This window comes from Heloderma suspectum, chromosome 6, assembly GCF_057233095.1.
Source record: "Heloderma suspectum isolate Gila_16-S chromosome 6, 16-S_ref, whole genome shotgun sequence".
Taxonomy (NCBI): Eukaryota; Metazoa; Chordata; class Lepidosauria; order Squamata; family Helodermatidae; genus Heloderma; species Heloderma suspectum.
In genome coordinates, this window is record NC_139463.1 from 90,836,282 (window position 1) to 90,857,173 (window position 20,892).

Sequence of the window (20,892 nt, forward strand, 5' to 3'; positions counted from 1 at the left end):
TTGTTGCTAGCTAAGCCCACTTCTTCTCCAAATGAATAGTCAGAGGAACACCCAAGTTATTGTTGGTGTTGTTGTTTAAGCTCTTTGTTTTTTGAAGAATCTCTTAATGGTGTGGTTTTTATGAACCGAGGAATACCAGTGAAATTAAATGAACAATATAGTGTGCTTCTGAAAGGATTTAGGATTTTATTGTAAATGGAGCCTCTAGGTTTTATCCCAAAGTTACCCTTCTGTGAATAGAAGTTGCCCTTTCATTTGAAGAAGAGCAACACTGGATGCAACCCCTAACACATTTTGGTGCTTTCAGCCTACCCACATCAACAGGAGAGCATCAGAAGGGAAGAGTGTCTCCATTTATTGAAGGATTCTTCACCTAGTGGATGACACCACTAATGGAAGAAGTGAGGTGATTTTTGTGTATTCCCCCTTGACCCTGCCATGCCCTGTTCCCCAGCCAGAACCTGCACCTCTGAAAGAGAATTAAAGGTGAAATGTGGGGTGCTGTAAGGTGGAGTGGGAATGGAGAACATAACCCCCTTTTCATGAGCATATACCTCTGCCAAACCAAAAGCCTGTCAATGAATTGAAGAACATCTTCCAATTATAGAATCTATGTATTGTGTCAGCCTACCCACATCAAGGAGAGCTTGACAATGGTTCATCTGGAAATTTTGGTCTTAAATGGTTATACAAATACAGCAATATTCTGCATGACTCTTAAGAAACATTAGAAGCAATTAAAACTCGAGTCTGTACAACTCACATGTGTATTGGTCACAATACCCTTGAATCTAGGGATGTATAAAAGTCACTTACCTTTTCACTGATTCTGCTCATGGTGGGGGGGAAGGTGTTCCATCCCTCCCCCCGGAATCCTCGACAGGGGGGAGGCAATCTGGTCCTCCCCCCCGGAATCCTCGGTGGCCAGCTGTGCTCTGCGGCGGCTCTGCTGAGCAGCCAGCCAGGCCCAGGCCAGGGCCATCCGCGACCAGATTTCCAGCTGCGGAGGGCTCTGGGTAAAAAACAAACACGTACACAAATGGCGGCTATGGCTGCCACCATTTGCGCTCCTTATTTTTCGCCGTCTTAGTCTACGTCAATATTTACGTAGACTAAGACGAAGAAAAGAAAGGGGAACACAAATAGCATAGTAGGCACTATTTGTGTTCCCCATTCTTTTCTTCATCGTAGTCTACGTAAATATTGACATAGACTAAGATGGCGAAAAATAAGGAATGCAAATGGCGGCAGCCATAGCCGCCGCCATTTGCATATGCATTGTGTGTTTTTTTTTAACCCAGATGTGATAGGCTATGTAAGTCTTTACGTAGCCTATCACGTCTATGGGGGGAAAAAAAAGAAAAAGACCAGACTGCAAATGGCGGTGGTGGCAGCCGGTCAGAAGACCAGCCGCTGCTGCTACCACTGCCGAAGCCGCCATTGGAGCCCCTACCGTCCGGAACATCCGCCCCAGGTAAGTCTCATCCAGGGGGGGGGGGTCCGGGGGGGGCGGAGGGGTGGCAGGCCATTCCGCAATGGATTTCGGGGGAAATCACCAAGATCCGTCACGGAATTCTCTGACATCCCTACTTGAATCTATTTCCTGTACGTATGCCAGATTCCATCCTGGAGAGGCGTGAACCACTCTCCAGGTTGGTCTGTAATTTATGACTTTCTGCGTATCTCTCAACTGACAATTTCCCCTCAACTCTGTTGGGTTACTAAAGATTCACAAAGATCCGCAACATTACTACAGTTCATTTCACAATGGTTCTACATAAAATGCTCAAGGGAACATCAAGTGTCTTATGTGTTCCAAAACAGAAGAGAAGGTATTATCAGGTGCCTGAATAAAACCCTTTTAAAAAATATGCTCAACATGTTTCAGAAAGGATTTTTCCCCTCTCAGGCACTGTAATTGAAATATAACTGCAAAACATAATTAATGGTTAAAATACTTCTAACATCTGTAAACATTTATAGAAAGTTAAAGCAAATAATATACTCAAATGCATCCACAATTTACAATATTGATAAGCCAGAACTATCATGTGTGTGTGTGTGTGTGTGTGTGTGTGTATGTGTATTTTGCTTTGGGTTATATTAGATAAAAGTTATAATTTATTGCATTTACCTATTGATATATTAAGCGGCAACGACATGCTGGATTTTTTTTTTAAAAAAGCTTCCCTTTCCTGAGACTGCTAACTCATACATATGGGGTGAATCTAATCCAGTTGATTCCCTTGGCTGATAAAACAAACCATTTTGTTAACGCTGAACCTTTATGGCCTGATTAGAACATTCAAAGAACCTAAAAGGCTCAGCCATCATCACAACATTACACAGTTACTTCCAAGGTCACTTTCCCATCCTGCCATCCATAAGGCAATTGAAGAATAAGGTTTACTATTGAGAAATTCAAGATGGATTAAAATGAGCTCGGATTTCTAATAATCCAACCTGTGGAATCCACTGCAGAGCGACCCCCTCAGGCCATGAGGAGTCTGTGGACTTTCAGATGATGTTTTTACTTTCCTGAAGTTTACACATATAAATCCGTAGAACAATACATAAGTTTCTGCTAAGGAAGCGTTGAATGGAATGGGGGGACAATATAGTAAATGTTACGTACTGAGTTAAATTATGTAAATACTTCTGTAAATACTTCTGTAAATATTTACGTAATTATTTCTGTATTTTTCTGCATGACAAAAAAAATATTCACATCTGTCTGTGGGCGGAAGATGGAACGAAAGGTGCCTGACAATCTACAAAATACAGACAGAGCGGATTTTACACGGTCCGTACATCCCTAATTGAGGCAGTCTCAATAAAGTAGAAGGAAAATATATTGTTGATTGAGCTAAGAAGAACAGATTGGGAAAGACAGAAGGTTCTGTACATATGTTTCTTTGGTTTGGTTCTAGATGAAGACTACAATTTAGAAATAATTTAAAAAATAAACAACCAATTAAATAATACAATAGTAAACAACCACTTAGGGCCGCGGTGGCTCAGTGGTTAAGATGCTGAACTGCAGACTGGAAGGTCGGCAGGTCAGCAGTTCGAGACCCAAGTGCCGCTTGACGGAGTGAGCTCCCGTCTTCAGTCCCAGCTCCTGCCAACCTAGCAGTTCTAAAGCAAGAAATTGCAAGTAGATAAATAGGCACTGCCTCAGCGGGAAAGGTAACAGCGTTCCGTGCACCTCGGTGTTCAGTCATGCTGGCCACATGACCACGGAAGCGTCTTCGGACAGCGCTGGCTCTTCGGCTTAGAAACGGGGATGAGCACCGCACCCTAGAGTCGGACACGACTAGTTGGGGACACCTTTACCTTTACCTTTTTAAACAAACACTTAAATAATTTTTCTTATGAGTTGGTCCTTGCTGTTCAATCCAGGCCTTAGAATAATTATGTAGCATTTAGGAACAAAGATACAACCTAATAACCCAACACTAGAGGCCAAGATGGAGAAGACCTCAACAGCAATCATGTATTTCCCCTTGGTGCTCAGGTAAGATGGAATGAAGGACAACCAAACACTGCAAAACACCAACATGCTGAAAGTAATAAACTTGGCTTCATTGAAACTATCTGGCAACTTCCTGGCTAGGAAAGCCACCGTGAAGCTGACAACGGCCAGAAATCCCAGATAGCCCAAAACACAATAAAACATAATGTCTGACCCTTCCTTACATTCCAGAATGATTTCTTCAGGCAGAGAATGCATGTCAAAATGTGGGAATGGAGGAGCAGCACATAGCCAAATAGCACAAATAATGGCTTGAATAAAGGAACAACTAAGAAGAATAGAGTTTGCTAGTCTTTTGCCGAGCCATTTCCTCATCCTGGACCCTGGCTTGGTGGCCATGAAAGCCAGAACTACTGTGATGGTTTTTGCCAATATGCAAGATACAGCCACTGAGAAGATGATGCCAAAAGCAATTTGTCGCAAACAGCAGGTTACTCTGTGAGGTCGGCCAATGAATAAGAAGGAGCAGAGGAAGCAGAGCAATAAGGAAATGAGCAGACAGTAGGTGAGGTCCTGATTATTGGCTTTGACGATGGGAGTGTTGAGGTTCTTGATGAAAACCCCTAGCACCAAAAGTGTGACTAGTGCAAGAGACAGAGCTGCAAAAGCTAAGGTGATCCCCAAAGGCTCAGTGAAAGAGAGGAAGATTATGACTTTGGCAAGACATTGATCTCTGTTGCTGTTTGGAAATTGATCTTCTGGGCACTGGAAACAGTCATTCATGTCTGAAAAATAGAACAGGGTCAAAAACAATCCAAGTATGGCATCATCTTTCTTTTGTTATATATTTTAATGTAATGAACAGATCCATCTGCAAAGTCTGGCATTCTACTCATAAACTACATGTCTTTGACATGTGTCTCTATTTCAGACACACAGATCCGGGCCATTGGACAAGAGGAAGAAACAACAACGACCACAACAACAAAGGCAAGTGAAAAATAATGGACCATTAAGGATAATGAATTTCCCTCTCTGCTGTTTTACCATCCACACCATCATTTTGTTTCTTACATACATCATCATGTAATCAAGGAAGTGAAAGTATCCATCTCTATGGTCTGCAGTTGTGCTAGTAAATAAGTTTCTCAGAAACATTGCTGTATAAAACTGAGCTATTGGATAGTGGGAAGATAATTATCATAGAAAAGTAAAATGGACAGAAACAGGATATATATATATATATATATAGAGAGAGAGAGAGAGATTTCCCATATGGGTACAGTTGGGAAGGCGTCAATGAACCAATCAGTATACAGTCAGGGCCAGAAATATTGGAACAAGGATAACTGTTTTGACAGTTGGCCTCTGTACACCACCACATTGAAGTTGAAAGGAAACACACCCAGATGGGAGCAAAGTCAGGACTTTCAGCTGTAATTCAAGGGGTTTGACAAAAGTGGGGCACTAACCATTCAGGAAGTACAGGCATACACACACACCCATCATAGGTGGCTCATAAGTAATGGAACAAATCAACATCATTTCAAACTTAAGGATCGCCTTTAATACCGGGATGAAAATCTTTTGCGGTCAATGACTGCCTGAAGTCTGAAACCCATGGACATGACCAAATGCTGAGTTTCCTCCCTCGAGATGCTTTGCCAGGACTTTACTGCAGCTGCCTTCAGCTGCTGCTTGTTTGTGGGTCTTTCTGCCTTCAGTCTTGTCTTCAGTAAGTGAAAAGTGGGTTGAAATCAGGTGACTGACTTGGCCATTGAAGAACATCCCACTTCTTTGCCTTGAAAAACTCTTGGGTAGGTTTTGCTGTATGTTTGGGGTCATTATCCATCTGCAGTATGAAGTGGCGTCCTATCAGTTTGGCAGCATTCGGCTGAATCTGAGCAGAAAGTATAGCCCTATACACTTCAGAATTCGTCCTGCTGCTTTTATCACCAGTCAGGTCATCAATAAACACCAGTGACCCAGTGCCACTGGCAGCCATACATGCCCATGCCATAACACTGCCTCCACCATATTTGGCAGATGATGTGGTATGCTTTGGATCATGAGCTGTTCCTTTCCTTCTCCATACTTTTCTCTTCCCATCATTCTGGTACAAGTTATTCTTGGTTTCATCAGTCCTTATTCCAGAACTGGGCAGACTTTTTTAGGTGTTTGCTGGCAATGGCTAATCTGGCCTTTCTGTTCTTGAGCATTACCAGTGGTTTGCACGTTGTTGTAAAGCCTCTGTATTTACATTCATAAAGCTGTCTCTTGACTGTAGATATTGACAATGACATGCCTACCTCTGCAAGAGCGTTCTTGACCTGGCTAGATGTTGTGAAAGCGTTCCTCTTCACCATGAGCAGAATTCTGCAGTTATCCACTTTAGTTGACTTCCATGGTCTTCCAGGCCTTTTGCTGTTGCTGAGCTTGCCAGTTAACTCCTTTTCAGGATGTTCCAAACTGTTGTACTGGCCACTCCCACTGTTTTCGCTATCTCTCTGATGGGTTTATTTTGTTTCCACAGCCTAATGATGGCCTCCTTCACTCACATGGACATGACACCTCTTTGGACCTCATGTTGAGAGTTCCAGTGAACAGCTGTATAAGTGCAAATGTAACACTCAGAACCACCTCCAGGCTTTTTATCTGCTTGATTGGTCATGGGGTACCCAGGAAACAGGCCACACCTGGCCATGCAGCTGCTTGTCAGCCATTCGTTCCATTATTTATGAGCCACCAACGATGGGAGTGTGTGTCTGCCACCGGATGTACTTCCTGAATGGTTAGTGCCCCACTTTTGTCACACCCCTTGAAATACAGCTGAAAGTCCTGACTTGGTTCCCATCTGGGTGTGTTTCCTTTCAACTTCAATGTGGTGGTGTACAGAGGCCAACTGCCAAAACAGTTATCCTTGTTCCAGTATTTCTGGCCTTGACTGTATCTCCTTCTAAATGTGATGTAGCCTGACTTTCCCTTGTGGCATCATTTATTTCTCATGAAACTACAACATTTGGTTCCCCCCAGCCAAGTTCTCAATCAGAGGAACATACACAGGCTTAAAAATGAGGGCTCACCCTCCCATGGTCAAAATCTGCTGTATCTTTTCAATAGATCCCACTGCCTTGGTCTTTTTATGTGCTTTTTTCAGACTTTAGGCTCAAGGCTGGGCATGGACCTTGGTTAGACATTGACAGCTGAAGGCAAACAAAGGAGAGGCAGCAGCATTTCACGGAGCAGGATTGCTGAAGACAGTGAATCCCATGGTATTGAACCCATGTGGCCTCAATCAGAATCTAAGTATTCCAAACTGACAGAACAGAGCAGAACTTGGATTGTTATAACATCCAATGGCACAGGAGCTGTCATCTGTCCTCACTCAACTCCAGAGGAACCTGGGCTGCTGGTCCTACATAGTGATGCGTAGGAAGTCTCAGTGGTGCCGGGAACATGAGAACCACTGCCTGATCTGCTGAAACAAGCTCTGTGATGCTTGACAGCTACATTCCCTTTCAGCCCACCTCCATGGCTGATGAAATTCCAACATAGCTATCAAGTTAGGGACTGAAGATGAAGGAACTTTTGCATATGCTCCACACCTCTGGCCCTTCTTGCATCTCTGATGATTTTAGAATTTTGATAAACATAGATAGTTACATTTGAGCATATATTTGGAAATGGGTCATTTAATGAAGACAATTAGTGGTTCTTGAGGTTTAACAGGATAAAATAGGAAACTTTGAGTCAAGGGGCTTCTCTGGGTCATTTACCAACATGCCTAAAAATAGTTGTCCTTTACTTGTAATGGATGTGGGAGAAACTAAGTACTTATTTGACCTTAAGATTTACCAGTAACTGCTGGGAGTGATTGTGTCATGAGTCTTGTTTTGGACATTTACCAGTATAACTTGATGAATGTTTTCTTCTCTGGGAAGAATTCAAAATATGTAATTTTTGTATAAAGAATATTTATCTGCTGTATAAGTGTAACATTGTATGAATATGTGTGATAACTGCATTGTTATCTTCCGTGGTGTGTTTTTGAGATGTATACTGGTGATATAGCAAAACCAAAGAAAAATATTATGGAATGTATAATTCATACATTATGCCACTTACCCCTCCGATCTGAAATCTTCCCATCTGGACATGGAACACAATTATAGCAACAGAATGGCTCCCCTTCTTTCTTTTCTTTCCTGTAACCTGGATGACAGTTGTCATTGCACAGAGCAATGGGCAGCACCTATCCATAAAAAAGGAAGAAATTAGAGGCATTTATTCTTTGAAAACAGAGTATTCCAAAGTGCTAAGAGCAAAGTTGTTTTTAATCAGTGGAATACGTTTTCTCACTGAATGGTTGGGATGAGAACTCCTAAAGACATTAATCAGGTCTCAAACTGCAAAAGAATGAAGAAAGAATCAGTTCCAAAAGAAATGCCTTGTTATAATCTTCTGACTTTTTTTAACCATATGTAAGGGGAGTGGCTGTGAATCTCCATGTTATTTGCTTTGGCTAGAGAGTAGAGATGTACGAAAATCACTTACCTGTTTGCGGATTATGTTTATGGTGGGGGGGAGGCGTTCCGTCCCTCCCGCCGGAATCCTGGACGGGGGGGGAGGCACTCCGTTCATCCCCCCCCCGGAATCCTCCTTGGCCGGCTGTACTCCGCAGCGGCTCCATGGAGCCGCTGGCCAGGCCCAGCCAGGCCAGAGCCATCCACAGCTGGATTTCCGGCCGCGGAGGGCTCTGGGTAAAAACAAACAAACGAACATGTATGCAAATGGTGGCGGCTACGGCCACTGCCATTTGCATTCCTTATTTTTGACGTCTTAATCTACGTAAATATTTACGTAGACTAAGACGGTGAAAACAAGGGGAACGCAAATAGCGTAGTGGACGCTATTTGCGTTCCCCTTATTTTCACCATCTTAGTCTACATAATTATTTACGTAGACTAAGACGGCCCAAAATAAGGAACGCAAATGGCGGCGGCTGTAGCTGCCGCCATTTGTGTACACCTTTTTTTTTTTTTACCCAGACGTTTTAGGCTACGTAAAAACTTACGTAGCCTATCGCATGGGTGTAAAAAAAACCAACAACCTGCAAATGGCGGCGGTGGCAGCTGGTCAGAAGACCAGCCACCGCCGCCGCCGCCACCACCAAAGCCGTGGCCGGAGCTGCCGCCGCCAGGAAGATCCGCCCCAGGTAAGTCTCATCCTGGGGGGATCTGTGGGGGGTGGCGAGGGGGTGGCAGGCCATTCTGCCACAGATTTCGGGGGGCCGAATGCACTGGCATTCGGCCTCCCCAAGATCCGTGGCGGAATTCTCTGCCATCCTTACTAGAGAGACAGATCTGCCAATCTCAGCCTTGCCAAGATCTTTGGGGTTTTTTAGGTCAAGTTCATTCCATTCCCTTTTCACATGAGTATGTGACTGATACACACACACACACACAAGATTTGTGCACGTTATTTTAAATATACACATTAATGTGCATATGTTTGATTGGATTTTTAAACACAGACCTGTTTGAACATATGCACCCATTAACTTGAGAATGTTTGTGTGTATTTTGCATCACAAGCTTGGAAATACAGGGATTTCCAAGTGCAATGCTCCTTTAAAGTGAGGGTGTTTGAAGAGTGGCTAAATGTATTTATTATTTTCCCTATCTTTCAATGTAGGTTTGTGTGAAAGTAAAATCTTAATCCTTGGCAGGTGTATGAACACTGCCAATGTCAATACACCTTTTGTCTAGTGTATGCATAGCCATTATTTACAAGAATGAATATGTTTCTGATAGTTAAACTAAATGTGATATGGAACCACCATAATCAGGATGTCCTGAAGATTTTCAAAAGCCAGTCACCTGGTGGTGAAGAATGAGATTTGGATTAAATCTAGGCCATGGTACCGGAGAAGAATTAACATTTTCTTCTTTCTTCTCTCCCTGCCCACTACACCATGACCACAAATTAGTTCACACACAGCTCCTGTTACCTCTTCTTTTCTTTTCTTACCCCTTTCTTTTTATTTCTTTTTGTAAAGGAAATCATGGGTGAGATCATGGGTAGAATAATAGATCCCACTCATTTTAAACTATCTAAGATCTGAGTACAAAAAGAGGTGATGGCAGTTCCTGATTATGGGGATGAGATGTGTAAGTGAAGTAAATAAGGTAGTGGCTATTCTGGATTACTTAACCATGTATACAATGTATAGATTAACCATGTATGGATGAGTTTATGCATTTCTGCAGCTTGGCTTTGATCATGCTTACTCACAAGTACATTCCATTCAGTAGCATGCCTTACACTGAAGAATGCACTGGAGCCTTAAAATATGTTATTCTACATAGGGATGTTGGAGAATTCCACCACGGATCTCAGTGAGGCCGAATGCCAGTGCATTCAGCCCCCCGAAATCCATGGCGGAACGAAGCACCCCACCCCACCACCCCATGAAAGGCACGCAAAATGGGGTGCTTTGTGAATGGCAGCTGTGTCTGTGGCCACCATTCGCTTCTTCTTATTGCCTATCACGGCTAACGCAGGGATGCCATTTGCATTATATTTACGTAGCCTATAACAGCAAAAAAAAAAAAAGGGAACGCAAATGGCGGCCACTGTAGCCGTCGCCATTTGCGTTCCTGTTTTTTTGCTGTGATAGGCTACATAAATATTTACGTAGCCTATCATGGCAAAAGACAGGGGCACAAATGGCAAAAAGGGGCACTACGGCCCTGTCTTTCCCTGCCTGTCTTTCCCTGTCTTTCCCTTTCCCTGTGCAGCCCAGCAGCCGGATGTCCGGCTGCGGGCAGCCCCAGCCGGCAGCTCCGTGGAGTCACCGCGGAGCGGAGCTGGCTGGGGAAAATTTGGGGGGGAGGGACGGAGCGCCTCCCCCTGACCATGGATTTCCCTGGATGAAACCAGGTAAGTGTTTCGTACATCCCCAATTCTACACAATGATTAATTTATGGTCATAATAACATAACATTGTAGCATTGTTAGCTTCTCACAACACAAAACTCTTTACTCTCTGTTTTGTTGGATAGTGTTAAGCTATTACAAGAAGATGAAGGGTGTGGACAAAATGTCACTTAGAATAGGAAAAGCCATCTGAGTGCTACTGAATACAACTAATTCAGCCAGATTGGAGGGGTTCAAACACTATCCCATTTAGCTTTGCACCATAGAATCCATATTTGTATCCCACACCTGATTAAATGAGCTGTGCCATATGATGGCCTCTTCATTAATGGAGAATCTTTGCCCCAGTAAAACTTGTGAATCCATCCTTCCAACTATCACTCTTAAGAAGGATTTGTTTGGGAAAGTAACCCAGTTTACTATATCAAATCCAGCTGCTAATTCATGATTCTCATCAAAAGACACCAAGTCCCCAGCAGTGCTGTTAAATGAAATGGTCCTCAAGAAAGGGTGAAGCTAGATTTGGAAAAGAAAAACAACAACAGAAAAACACAGGGATGTTACAAACTGATGAAAAGTGGCAAGATTGTATTTGCATATTTCTATTATTTTTATAATAAGAACAGAAAAAGATAAACTTTTTTTATCCATCATTTTAATATTTACATGTTCCACTTGAAGAATTTGATTTTCTTTCACTAGAGTTAAAGCCATAGAATAAACATTACTATATCAGTGGTCAGGCCATGGACAATTCTCAAAGTATTATTTCTGTGAAGAATAGGTTGACTACATTTTGTTTCCAATGATTAATCAGAAGCTGTCATTTTAGTTTACATGGCAGAATACAATAGTTGAATATTTTCCATCTCTCGGTCTAACACAATGACTTTGATAATTGGTTTTCTAACAATTAATATGTGCACATTTGTTTTATTTACCTGACATTTCAATCCTTGTCATGTTAAGTAATCCCTTTCTGCCAAGGGGAGATTTAACCCATAGAATACATATATATAAAATCCATTAAGGATATTCATTGCTTGTCTTTTAAAAATATCCTTCAAGAAGAACCATCACATGTATTTGGAGAAATAAAATAAATATTTGAAGAAATAACAATGCTGAACATTAATATAGATCTATTGGAGTGTGCACTAGAGAACACTCCAACGAATGGAGTGCTTCTCCCCCCAACCCCAATATTCAGTCACCCTACTGTTTCCTTTGTAGCTTCCCATGCTGTTAGCACCACCACTGCAGCTCTGACTCCAAGAAAGCACTCCACAATTCCAAACTATAGCTCCCAGGAGACATTTTGATATATCATGTGTGCAAAAGCTCATTTATATGGAATGAGAGTTCATTTTTAGGAGAGCTCTTATCTGAGCCTACATGGGTAAGTTCGTTATTTTCAGAGTAAATAATGAACTTACTTGGGGCAAGTTCACCTATCACTAATTATATTCCATTCCATTTCCACCTTAATCTGAGATCTGTAATAATGATGATGAAGAAGAAATGTTTAAGTGTTTTATCTTCTCTCAAAATATTCTTTATGTACATATTTTATCTCAACATATGTACTGTATTTTAAAATAATATGTTGATACATTTAAAGTGGTGAGAACTGTGTCACAACATAACGAGAACTGCAAATTCTGGTGGATAGCTAAATCCTGATGTGCACATTAGTCTAAGAGGAATGGATCATTCACTTATAGAAATTCACATGACTGAATTCCTCAAGCATCTCCAGGTACAATCCCATAGTTACTGCATTGTAAGCATGGAGCTAACTATAAATGAATACTTAAACACTATTTGCTTAAACACTATTTGCCCCTGCCTCCATTTACTTCCCCTTCCTCTAATGTTTCCACTATGCCAGATTTTATATTGTAATCTCATGAGGACCAAGGTCTGTCTTCTGATACTCCGTAAATTGCCTTGCTTGCACATTGCTGGTGCTAATGATGATGAGAGAGTGCCTTCTCCCTTATCTACCTGCCCAGTCATTGAGGTCATCAGATGGGATGCTCCTGGTGGTTCCACATGGACCTATGGCCTGGTTGGAGTCCACCAGAGCCTTCAACATGGTGGCTCCCATTCTGTGGAACACTCTGCCTCTGAAAATCAGGTAGGCACCAACACTGTATTGTTTTCAGCACCCCTGAAAACATCTTAGATTCAACAAGCCTTCCTCAATTGAACAACCTCCGTTTTTATTGTTTTTATTGGTATTCTGGTTTTTTTAATGTTAATATTGTGTTCTATTCATTTTATATTTTATCGTACACCAGTCTAGAATCTGTTTAGATGTGGAGCAGCATATAAATATTGTAAATGAATGAATAAATAAAATGATGCTGCTGATATGATTGCTGAGGTGACATGATGTGAAGCAGAAACTTCATAGTTTGCAGTTGATATTCCTTCTTACATTACTTCATCATCTCTCTCTCTTTTCCCTGCTGCTCTGATACCTACAGAATACAAAGCTCGTATAAGAAGCAACAGGAATGCAGATCCTACTCATGCCAGAAGTGTGCCACATCCCAGAATGGTGACAAATGTTTCTCCCACATGTCTTTGGCCTGCCAACATTCCTGTAGGGGGTCTGTCAATTTCCCACCTGTCAACTTCCCCAACTAGACTATAGGAAGATGAAATCATGGGAAATGAACACTTTAGGCTTAATCAAGTGATGGATCTGCATAGACTGGATGTGTGTTGGTGGGAACAGTTGGACTATGGTGGCAAGTCTCAACCTCACTTTATGCATGCATAAGCTCTGTACATATGATTAGGGACAGTGCCACCATGATTCCCCTTTCCCCATGCACACAATATATCTACATTGGCCTCATGAACCATAGCTTATTGGACTTCTGTAATGCATTCAGCTAGTGGGGGAGGAAAAGCATCTATCTGAAGTTATGAGAGATGCAAGGTTTTAAGAAAGGGGAATGTTGTGAACTCCTGGTGTCCTTCTTGAATCAAGAGCTATCAAATATTAGGCTAGCCATGATGATGGAATTGTTCAGGTTTGAAACATTACCTGCCAATATTGCAGATTTGAGGGATCCAGTCTACTTCTATCCACCATTGTTTTGAGTTTAGTTGTAGATGAGAACATCATGTTGTGTTTCAGTGTAGATGACAACATCTTCTGTAAAGCATGTGCTATGGCATGAACCGCATTGTAGATGCTGTAGCTTTGGCCAGTCATGCTCATTTCAAAGAGAATCCCAGGGAGGTCCTCCAGCTTCTCTTGGCCAGTACAAGTATTAGCATCCCCACTGTCTTTATTTGAGTCAGAAAATAAGCAATTGAATGCCTGTTCCCAGAAGATCCTGATAAACCCATCTCCTTTTGGCAAGTTAGGATGTAGGAGCTGCAGGAATTCTCTAAACCCCAACACTTCATTTGAGTGAATTCCCAGAGACAGGGTGCCATGGAAGACATGTATATCAAAATCCCTGTGGAATGTCTCCGATGAGAAATCCCAGTGGGCTGTCATAAGCCACACCTTGCCTATAGATGTCTGAATAAAGTCTTCTATTCTTCCATAAGCATATATCAGCCATTTCAAGCATGTCATGGTTTGAGGTTCTGCGTTTACAACAAATACATTTACAGTGGAGTTGATTAGTGATACAGCCATGGCAAGGATAGGTTCTAATGACTGGAATTCCTCTAAAAAGTCAGAAATAGTTATTGCTTTTTCAATGACAGCCACACAAATTCCATTATGGGTTAGCATTGGTAACAAAGTCTGCACAAAATGTTCTCCTTTATCATCGTCTGATGCAATGATCCCAATCCACATCCACTGGAAATGTAGCAGCAACTGGACCATCCCTGTGTACTGATTTTCTTCATTGGGGATCATCCGATAGAAGGAAGGGAGCTGGTTTTTAACATTGAGTGCTGGAGCTAATACAGAGTAGGCAATCTAAGCAAAAAATAATATATTTTTTTTTACATCTTTGTTCCTTGATGCCAGCTTCTTACTGGCTTATTGTTCGGTTTATCATTGTAATTAAAATATTTATATACTGTCTTTAAGGACTATACCAGTCCTCTCAAAGAGGTTTATGTGGTAACAAATACACAATAAAATCATATAAACATAATCATTAAAACAATACAAATTCAAAATAAATAATTACTAAATGATACAACCAAAGACCAACAATGACAGAATCAAAACAGGAACAGTTTTTAAAACATCAGTTTTAAATGTCTGGGTCAAAATGAATCAGTGCAAGAAGATGTAAACAGTCAGGTCTTAAAAAACCCTTTAAAAACAGATTAAAAGGGGGGCAAATTGATTTCCAAAGCAGGGGGTTCCACAGGGTTGAACCACCAATGAAAAGGCTCTGTCTCTTGTGCCTGCTACCAGTGGGCTGGAGAACAGTGCCTTCATGGTCTATCTTATTCATCATAGTGCTACTCATACATGCAGCATGTTTACTGGGAAGTAAGTCCCATTGGGTTCAATGACCCCTATTCTCTAGTAATTGTGTGTAGGATTACAGCCTTACAATACAACTCTCTGCGTATTTACTCCACAGTGACTCTGCTATGTTACATGGGGCTTTCTCCTAGCTATGTGTGCACAAGATTGCAGCCTGAGTGAACATTTCCATCAGGACAATACATAATTTGAGCACGTTTCATACTAAATTTCAGTCTTCCTTCTATGGGCTAAAGGTTTGATATGAACAATCCTGATCAGAGATGCAACAAACATGATGGCTCAAAATATCCCCACACCTTGTATGAGCAGGAGGACAACATTAAAATAATGAAACATATTTGAGATTATGTGTATTTGCAAATGTGAAGCTTCAAGGGGAAAAATGGTTTTCCTCAGCCTGGATTTTCAAATTAAAACCGAGGAAGACCTCTCCCATTTTTTCCTGCCTTCTACCTTCCATTCTTGAATCCAAGGCAATGTTTCCTAGTCCAGTCCAGTCCCCATTCAATCTCTTTTACAAAAGAGGGCAAAGGAGTAAGAAAGTCCTGAGAATATCACTGAAAGAGAAATATGCCAACACTGGAAAATTTTATGGCCCACATACTCATTATACCTGTGGAATCTTATAGATGCCTAAGACAGTAGCCATGTGAAGAGAGGTTTCAGAGTCAAGTCCCCCGATGACAGCTATCAGATTATTTTGCCTGTCACAGTTGTAATTGGGGGCAATCCTATTTTGGGTGGATAGAAGCTTCAAGGTATTCTGATGAGTCATCCTTGTACTTAAGAAATTGTCATAGATGTGGAACCCCAGGCTGACATTTGGCAAGACCTTGGGATTCTCATTGATCTGATTCACAGCAAACACCAATGAAAGGACATGCTGATAGTTTTTTGTCCTTGCACTAAAGGAAGAGTTACATTATGCATTATACTAATACATATAGACAGCTATAGATAAAGGTTATAAAACTAAACCACTGTGCACATCATCAACGCTACACATCTTTTGTTAGGACTTCATATATAAACCTGAGATAAATCAATAAGACACGCATAAATGCATTTAAAAAAATGCTTGCAGGCTGTTTTCTGAACAGTATTCATTGGGCTGGGCACAATTCTGCATAAAGCACATGGTTTGGATACTAAACATTGCATTTCTGAATGCTGGCATCTGCAATTAAAAGAATCTCAGCTAAGACTTCTAGGGAATATTATGTTGCAAAGACCACGGTGTGCCACTACCAATCAAAATAGACAGTGCTGTGCTATACAGAAGAATTGCTAGATTAAGTCTCATCTATCTTCATGCAGTCAAATGATCTGTGTGTACTAGTTATAATCTGGTCTAATTCATATTATGCAAAACATTTTTTTTTTCCTTACGTGAATTCATCTAGAAATTTGGGGTGCTTGTTGAAGGACGCTGTTTCTAATAGGCTGTCAAATTGTGTAGTAATCTCTCCAATTATTATGTCACCTGTTTTACAATACTTGTATGGGATCTGGAAGAGATCCTTCATCATGCACAATGCAGCGTGTGCCTTACACTTAATCTGAGACAGCTGCAGCAGCCACCCAAATAACTGCAGCAGAAATATCCCTTCCATGGCATATATCAGCTTAATGCAGTATGTTCATTTTCTAACTCCGTATTCAGTCAGTCACCAGCAGATGGATAGATGGGTCTATTACCAGTCTGTGTCAATTTTGCAGATGCTCAGTCATAAGTCTGTTCCATGCTGTTTCAGCATCAGTCTTCAAATTTTAAAAAAGGAACCCACAGGAAAAAAAAACCCACTTTTGAATTGAGCACATTTTTCCTAAACAACACATTTTGTAAGCATTTCCCCCTAAAATATGCATGTTTGTATGCATATTTTGAACCAAGAAATGCATCACAGAAATCAGGGAAGTACATGGTCCGAAGGATAATTGCTTATTAGTTTAGGAAGAGCAAATGACGTTCATTTGCTTAAAATTTGGAGCGAACAAAATCATTGAGCATCCTAGTCGCCAGTTATAATCATCTTCCTTTAATGGCACTAGTTAATCTGTTAAAGTAGAATAAAAGAATGTCCCCAGTCCCTGAATTTGTTTTCAATAGCAAAGAGATATTTTATGTAGGCTTTTTTTATTGATTACAAATATGGTCTCAGAAAATTCATATGGGAGTATCATGATGAAGAATTCATCCTAGTAATTCAAGATAATTACTGAGTTCAAATCATCTCCCTACAGAATGGTGCTGTCTGCTGTATCACGTGCAGCAGAATAATTGAAGAACACATATTTTTAGGCCTCATCTTCTTCTTTTTTTCTTTATTGAGAAAGAAGGAGCACATGGGATCAGTACAGTGGCTATAGTGGCCCATAGGAAAAAAAAAGAAAATGCAGAACCCTCAGCCTTGGATAGAATCTAAGGGAAAAGCCCTCTCTGATTAATATTCACAGCTTTACCATTAAAGATCAACTGCATTCTGGTTCATGCATGGGTCTGAGTAGTGCAAATTTTGTAAATCTGAATAAAATGTGAACTGAACTAATTTCTTCCCCATTGCTAATCAATTTATATTGATTAAGGCCTTTATGGAGTCCTATAGAGTGCTTCCCTGTATGGAACAAAGAGGCAGATTACGTACTTTGGAAAGATGAATTTCAAGGCCATCTATAATGAAATTAATGACAATGTGGGATGGGAACTGGAGGATGCTGAGGCAGGGGAATCACTCAAAATTGGGATTAGATCCAAAAATAAGTTAACCTTGGCTGCAAACCTATACCTACTTAGCTGAGAGTAAGCCCCATTGAACACAATGGGGATTACTTCTGAGTAGACATATGTAGAATTATATATTAACAAAGTTCAGGGAAGGACATTTTTCCTATCCCCTCATCACCCCTGTGCCCCTTCCTACATTGTTCTGGAGACACTTTGGGGAGAGGGTCATAGGTAGCTACAGGAGAGGGAAGGAGATCAGAAACTTTCTTTTTGTGAACTTCTTTAATTTCACTCACAGTGCAATCCTATGCACATCTACTCTGAAGGAAGTCCCATTGAGCTCAATATGACTTCCTCATAGGTAGGTGTGTATACCACTGCAGCCTTAATTAAGTATCCAAGCCAATGTTTCTAAGCAGATTGCAATCCTATGTGCACAATTTCCTAAAAGTAATCACAGTTAATCAGAGTGGGAGTAATTTCAAATAAACAAACACAGGGTTGTGCTGTAAGTTTACCAGGATAAGGATACGGGTAGCATTTCACCCTGGAAACATTTTATAAAGGAAGCTACAAGGGAATTTTCTCCTCCCCCTTTCCCGTACTTATCTTATTGAACCTAAAGACTGTAGCACTATCCTACCTGGTTAAAGCTTCTGTGCCACATAATGGTATCATCAACAATGCTGAAATCTTTCCCTGGAGGAGCCCAAGGATTCATCCTTCTAACTTTCCACCGTATATTATTAAGATTTCAGGGCGGTGTACAGATAAAATCAATTTAAACAGTATAAAACAATAAATAATTTAAACAGCTAAAACATATTAAACATTAAACAAGCTAATACCAATTAAAGCCTAAAAAATAAAACAGTTCAAACAGTGTGCTACTTTAGGAAAAGCATTTAGCCCTCAAAGGCATTGGTGAAAAGCCACATTTTAAAATGAAACCAATGTCTGTGCCAATTGGGCCTCCAAGGGGAGGGCATTCCACAACCAGGGTGCTACAGCAGAGAAGGCCTTCCCCCATGTCCCACCATAGTGTATGTCTCACACTGGTGGGATGCAGAGGAGGGCCCCACCAACAGATCTCAGTCCTCGGGCAGGCATATATAGGGAGAGGCACTCTCTCAAATATAATTTATTTAGGACTTCAAATGTCATCACCAAAACCTTGAATTCCAACTGGAAGCATATTGGCAGCCAGTGCAATCCCGCTAAAACTGGTGTTATATGATTTTTATAAAATGTTCCAGTCAGCAGTCTAGCTGCTGCATTTTGCACTAGCTGCAACTTCTGAGTCATCTTCAAGGGCAGCCCCACGTAAAGTCCATTGCAGTAGTCTAATTGGGAAGTTACCAGCACATGTACTACTGTGGCTAGGTTATCCCTGTCCAGGAAAGGCCAGAGCTGGTGGATCAGCCGAAGCTGGCCCCAAGTACTCCAAGCCACGGACTCTACCTGGGGCACCAGTGACAGGGATGGACCTGGGAGTACTCCCAAGCTATGCACCTGCTCCTTCAGGGGGAGTGCAACCCTGTCCAGGACAGGTTGCTTACCCAACTCCTGGACTCAGGAACCACCAATCCACAGAGCTTCCATCTTGTCAGGATTTGATTTAGCTTCAACTTATTGGCCCTCATCCAGCCCATTGCAGCCTCCAGACACTGGTCCAGCACCTTCACTGCCTCAGCTGATTCTGACGACAAGGAGAAGTAGAGCTGAGCATTATCAGCATAGTGGTGACACCCAACCCCCAAACTCCTAATGACCTCACCCAAAGGCTTCATATAGATGTTGAACAGCATGGGGGATAAATAGAACCCTGTGGCACCCCACAGCTTAATAGCCATGGGGTAGGAATCCCCCAATACCATTCTCTGGAATCAGCCCTGCAGGTAGGAGTGGAACCACTGTAACACAGTGCCCTCAGTTCCCACCTCACAGAGCTGATCCAGTAAGATAACATGATCAATGGTATCAAAAGCTGCTGAGAGATCCAAGACATTCAGCAACTGATCATCCATCCTGTTCCTTGGAGTGCATGTATACTTATAAAAATACATTAATTTTATTAAAATGGGACAGAAGTGTGTTTTATTGGCTGACTGTGGAGTTGGTATTAATAAACAGATCTTCATAAAAGAATGACAGAAAAACAGCAATGCATACGTGCAGTACAGACTCCTCTCTCTCTCTCTCTCTCTCTCTCTCTCTGATCTGGTTTGCATAATCAAAATCACCAACAGTGGCTTAAATAAGCCATTGTGGTTTGAAGGTACCTGCAGCCCCCATTCTGTAACCCAAGCCCCACTCATAGCTTGCCATATCATCCGAACCTGGAGAGGGTGAATTGTTGGTGTGGTTAACAAACTCTGAAACTCCACAACTCCATGGGTCCTTTAGAAGATCAGCAATTTCACATTTGAGCTCCTTAAGAATTGTAGGATGGATACCCCCAGGGGCAAGTGATTTGAATTTGTCAATAAGATCAAGAACATCATCTTTTGTCATCGCTATTTACCTCAGTTCTTCAGACTCTCTTCCTGAAAACGTCAGTTCAATTACAGGTATCTGTCCTGCATCTTCTTCCATGAAAACAGATTAAACTAATGCATTTAGCTTCTCTGCAGTCTTCTTATCCCCTGCCCCCTTTAGTACTCCTTTAAGTGTGTTGTCATCCAATAACTTAACTTCCTCCCCAGATAGTTTCTTGTTTCAGGTATATTTGAAAAATTCTTTATTGTTGGCCTTGATGTTGTTAGTATTATGCTTCTCAAAATGCCTCCTTTTTTTGCATCTTTTATTATCTGCTTCCATTTCCTTTGTGCAAGTTTGTATTCTTTTTGTTCTCAATTGGGCAATTGAATATTTTAAAATTGGGCCCTGGTTCGCACTTCACATTTGAGTTGTGGTAGGGAGAACCATATTTCAAGTATTTCTGTGGCTCTGGAACCACTGGAGCATTCTAAGGCCTCCTGTGAGGCCTTGGCAAGGCACTTTGCAGATAAAATTGATCAGATTAGGTGTGTTACTCTGCACGCTGTGGATACAGTTAGTGAGCAAGAGGCGGCCTGTGGCAAACCGGTTTTGTGGGATCGGTTCCAGCTTCTTCCTCCTGATGAAGTGGACAAGGTGCTTTCATCTGTAAGGCCGACCACCTGCTTACTTGATCCTTGCCCATCTTGGCTCATTATGAGCTGCAGAGAGAGACTGGGTGAGGGGATCAAGGCAGTGGTGAATGCCTCCCTTGAGGAGGGAGTGGTG

The 20,892-nt window shown here is 41.5% G+C and overlaps 1 protein-coding gene across 1 annotated transcript; it reads right to left on the reverse strand.

The window, feature by feature from the left end:
• Nucleotides 1-3,358: 3,358 nt before the first annotated feature.
• LOC146341799 (vomeronasal type-2 receptor 26-like) lies at nt 3,359-20,139 on the reverse strand. The gene is made up of 8 exons (XM_084807690.1): nt 20,082-20,139; nt 19,908-19,964; nt 18,269-18,324; nt 15,514-15,750; nt 13,476-14,327; nt 10,703-10,930; nt 7,601-7,727; nt 3,359-4,260 (listed from the first exon to the last, which is right to left on the reverse strand). The coding sequence occupies exons 1-8, from the start codon at nt 20,137-20,139 to the stop codon at nt 3,359-3,361; spliced, it is 2,517 nt and encodes an 838-aa protein (XP_084663816.1).
• Nucleotides 20,140-20,892: the final 753 nt, after the last annotated feature.